At 44.1% G+C, this 333-nt stretch overlaps 1 protein-coding gene across 1 annotated transcript; it reads right to left on the bottom strand.

Annotated features, from left to right (window-relative positions):
• Positions 1-6: 6 nt before the first annotated feature.
• LOC113473764 (activating signal cointegrator 1 complex subunit 3-like) lies at positions 7-323 on the bottom strand (the record flags this gene model as incomplete). The annotated part of the gene is made up of 1 exon (XM_026833219.1): positions 7-323. A coding segment is annotated over one exon (317 nt), but the record flags the coding sequence as incomplete, so codon positions are not given.
• Positions 324-333: the final 10 nt, after the last annotated feature.

The raw sequence follows: 333 nt of genomic DNA, 5'->3' as shown, positions 1-333 counted from the left end.
GCAAACTTGAGGAACCTGGCTGCCATGATGGCATTGTTCCGATGTAGCGTGATCTCAAACAGAGCACGTATAATTCGTATCACATTCTGGTTAACATACTCCAGATCAGATACCAATGAGAAGGAGTTGACTCTACCGCGTGATAGTAACGTCTGGAGGAGTATATTGACTTTACCATGTACATTCTCGCTACCACCTCGGATAGGGATTTCACAACACTCCTGAGTTAGATTATCTAACTCGTGTAACTCCTCATCCCGTACTTTGAGTTGCTCAAACTCGTGAGCCTGAGATATCATGCTGAGAATACCCACATCATCCAATACCTAGGAA

The sequence above is a fragment of the Diaphorina citri genome, unplaced genomic scaffold (genome assembly GCF_000475195.1).
Source record: "Diaphorina citri unplaced genomic scaffold, Diaci psyllid genome assembly version 1.1 scaffold88760, whole genome shotgun sequence".
Lineage (NCBI taxonomy): Eukaryota > Metazoa > Arthropoda > Insecta > Hemiptera > Psyllidae > Diaphorina > Diaphorina citri.
The sequence above is the reverse complement of the archived record's forward strand: the minus strand, read 5'-3'. Positions and strand labels throughout refer to the sequence as shown.